The 2045-nt window shown below is 40.7% G+C and overlaps 1 protein-coding gene across 1 annotated transcript; it reads left to right on the top strand.

Annotated features, from left to right (window-relative positions):
• Positions 1 to 384: 384 nt before the first annotated feature.
• LOC108779162 (uncharacterized) lies at positions 385 to 1617 on the top strand. The gene has a single exon (XM_018546530.1). It carries the CDS (start codon positions 385 to 387, stop codon positions 1615 to 1617), a length of 1233 nt encoding a protein of 410 aa, XP_018402032.1.
• The last annotated feature ends 428 nt before the right edge of the window (positions 1618 to 2045 follow it).

Below are 2045 nucleotides of genomic sequence, written 5' to 3'. Positions count from 1 at the left end.
GAAACGAGCAAATAAAAACTAGATATCGCTTTCACTTTAAAAACGTCTGAGATCTTTTTCTTTGTGCACTCTTCCCCGATCGAACCTCTTTCGAATCCTGAGATACGTAAAAACGACGAGCTAACTCCGCGCAGTCGAAAGTAAGGTCGTTACAAGATCACCGTTAGATTAGTTGCGATGGCGACAGCGATAAAGTGATACAACACCGATAACGTGAGATGCTTGTTTTGAACGAGCAAACGAAACAGACGAGAGACAGTTTATTAATTTTTAACAGAGGGACGGTGGTAATTAAAAACATTCGATCGTTCAATAGAAAGAAACTTACTGCGTCGAACATTAAATTTTTACAATCATTGGGCCTTGTCGTACGAAATATTTGAGATGGCTGATATCTTGGATATTGGAGGCGAGCCGATCTTTGACGATCACATCATCAAGTACGAGTTTTACACGTACAATCCGTACGTGAACACAACGTTTGGACATAGCGATGAAATAAGGATACCCGTACAACAGCAGGATTTATACACGTTACCCTGTGAAAGCTGTCTCTATGTCGAAGGAAGACTTACGTCAAAAGAAAAAAATGCGGAACAGCAGCCAAAGCTTGGAATTAATTGCGTGGCGTTCATGTTTGAGGAAATTCGATACGAACTCAATGGTTCTGAGATTGATCGTAATAGAAACGTTGGAATAACTACTCTTTTGAAGGGCTATTCAACGCATTCAGCTGACTTCACACATCAAATGGAGAATGCCGGATTTGCACATCCGGTGTTTGATTACAATGTAAGAAGATTAGTAACAGAGGATGGATATTTTAGTTTTTACGTACCGTTGCACATGTTGTTTGACTTTTGCGAAGATTACAAACGTGTGGTAATTAACGCGCGTCACGAATTGATTTTGATACGAGCGCGCAACGACAATAATTGCATTGTGGGAGATGCAGCGAAAGAGCCGAAACTTGAACTGTTCAAGATACAGTGGCGAATGCCTCATGTTACGTTGAACGAAGTCAATAAACTGTCTATGTTGCGTATCTTGGAGAACGGACGATATCTGAGTATGAGTTTCCGTTCGTGGGATCTGTACGAGTATCCTCTATTGCCGAGCACGACGAAGCACTCGTGGGCTATCAAGACTGCGACTCAGCTCGAAAAGCCGCGATACGTCATCTTTGCTCTGCAAACTAATAAAAAAAACAACATGTCAGTACACAAAACTTTCCTCGACAATTGTAAATTAACCAACGTGAAACTCTATCTGAATTCTGAATTTTTTCCATACGATGATCTAAATCTAGACTTTGACAAAAACAGAACCGCCATTTTGTACGATATGTTCGTACGCTTCCGTACATCTTACTATCAAATCCTCCGCGAAAGAAGTGAAACGTTATTCAAGACAGATGCTTTTAGGAAAATGTTTCCTATGGTAATCATTGATTGCTCTCGACAAAACGAGTCCGTCAAAAGTGGCACCATGGATGTGCATTTAGAATTTGAATTCAAAGAGAATGTATCCGCGAATACTACTGCCTATTGTCTTATCATACATGATCGCGTGATCGAATACAGCCCAATGTCCAACGTAGTGCGCAAGATTATGTAAAATTACAACGTTGTAAAATAAAATATCTTCCCCCCTTTCAATATAAGATATAAAAACCACGATTTTTTGTGATCGAGCACAGTCTCGAAAAGTCCTTCGTCATGACTATACCAACGTTTGTCGATCTGCAAGGATTTATCGTTGGAAAGAAATTTGTCGCAAAGGAAGTGGCGGTGTTGAGAGAAGGGACCATTCTTTCTCATTACATTTTTACATGCCCCATACCATGGAATTACTTGACAAAATCAGAAAAGTATTGCACCTCCTGGCTGGGTGCTTATCACCATGGATTGCAATGGGAAGACGGGATGATACCATACAGCATGACGAAACGTCTGATTACAATGGCTGTAATTGGTGCGGAATGGAACGGCGATAATAAGGCTATTGTGTACGTTAAAGGACGTGAAAAACGCCAATGGTTGGCC

The sequence above is a fragment of the Cyphomyrmex costatus genome, unplaced genomic scaffold (assembly GCF_001594065.2).
Source record: "Cyphomyrmex costatus isolate MS0001 unplaced genomic scaffold, Ccosl1.0 scaffold555, whole genome shotgun sequence".
In the NCBI taxonomy this organism is placed as follows: Eukaryota; Metazoa; Arthropoda; class Insecta; order Hymenoptera; family Formicidae; genus Cyphomyrmex; species Cyphomyrmex costatus.
Note: the sequence above shows the minus strand (reverse complement) of the source record. Positions and strands in the feature narration are given on the sequence as shown.

Excerpts from the sequence above, each read along its gene's own strand:
- LOC108779162 (XM_018546530.1), top strand. The coding sequence starts at position 385 with ATGGCTGATATCTTGGATATTGGAGGCGAGCCGATCTTTGACGATCAC.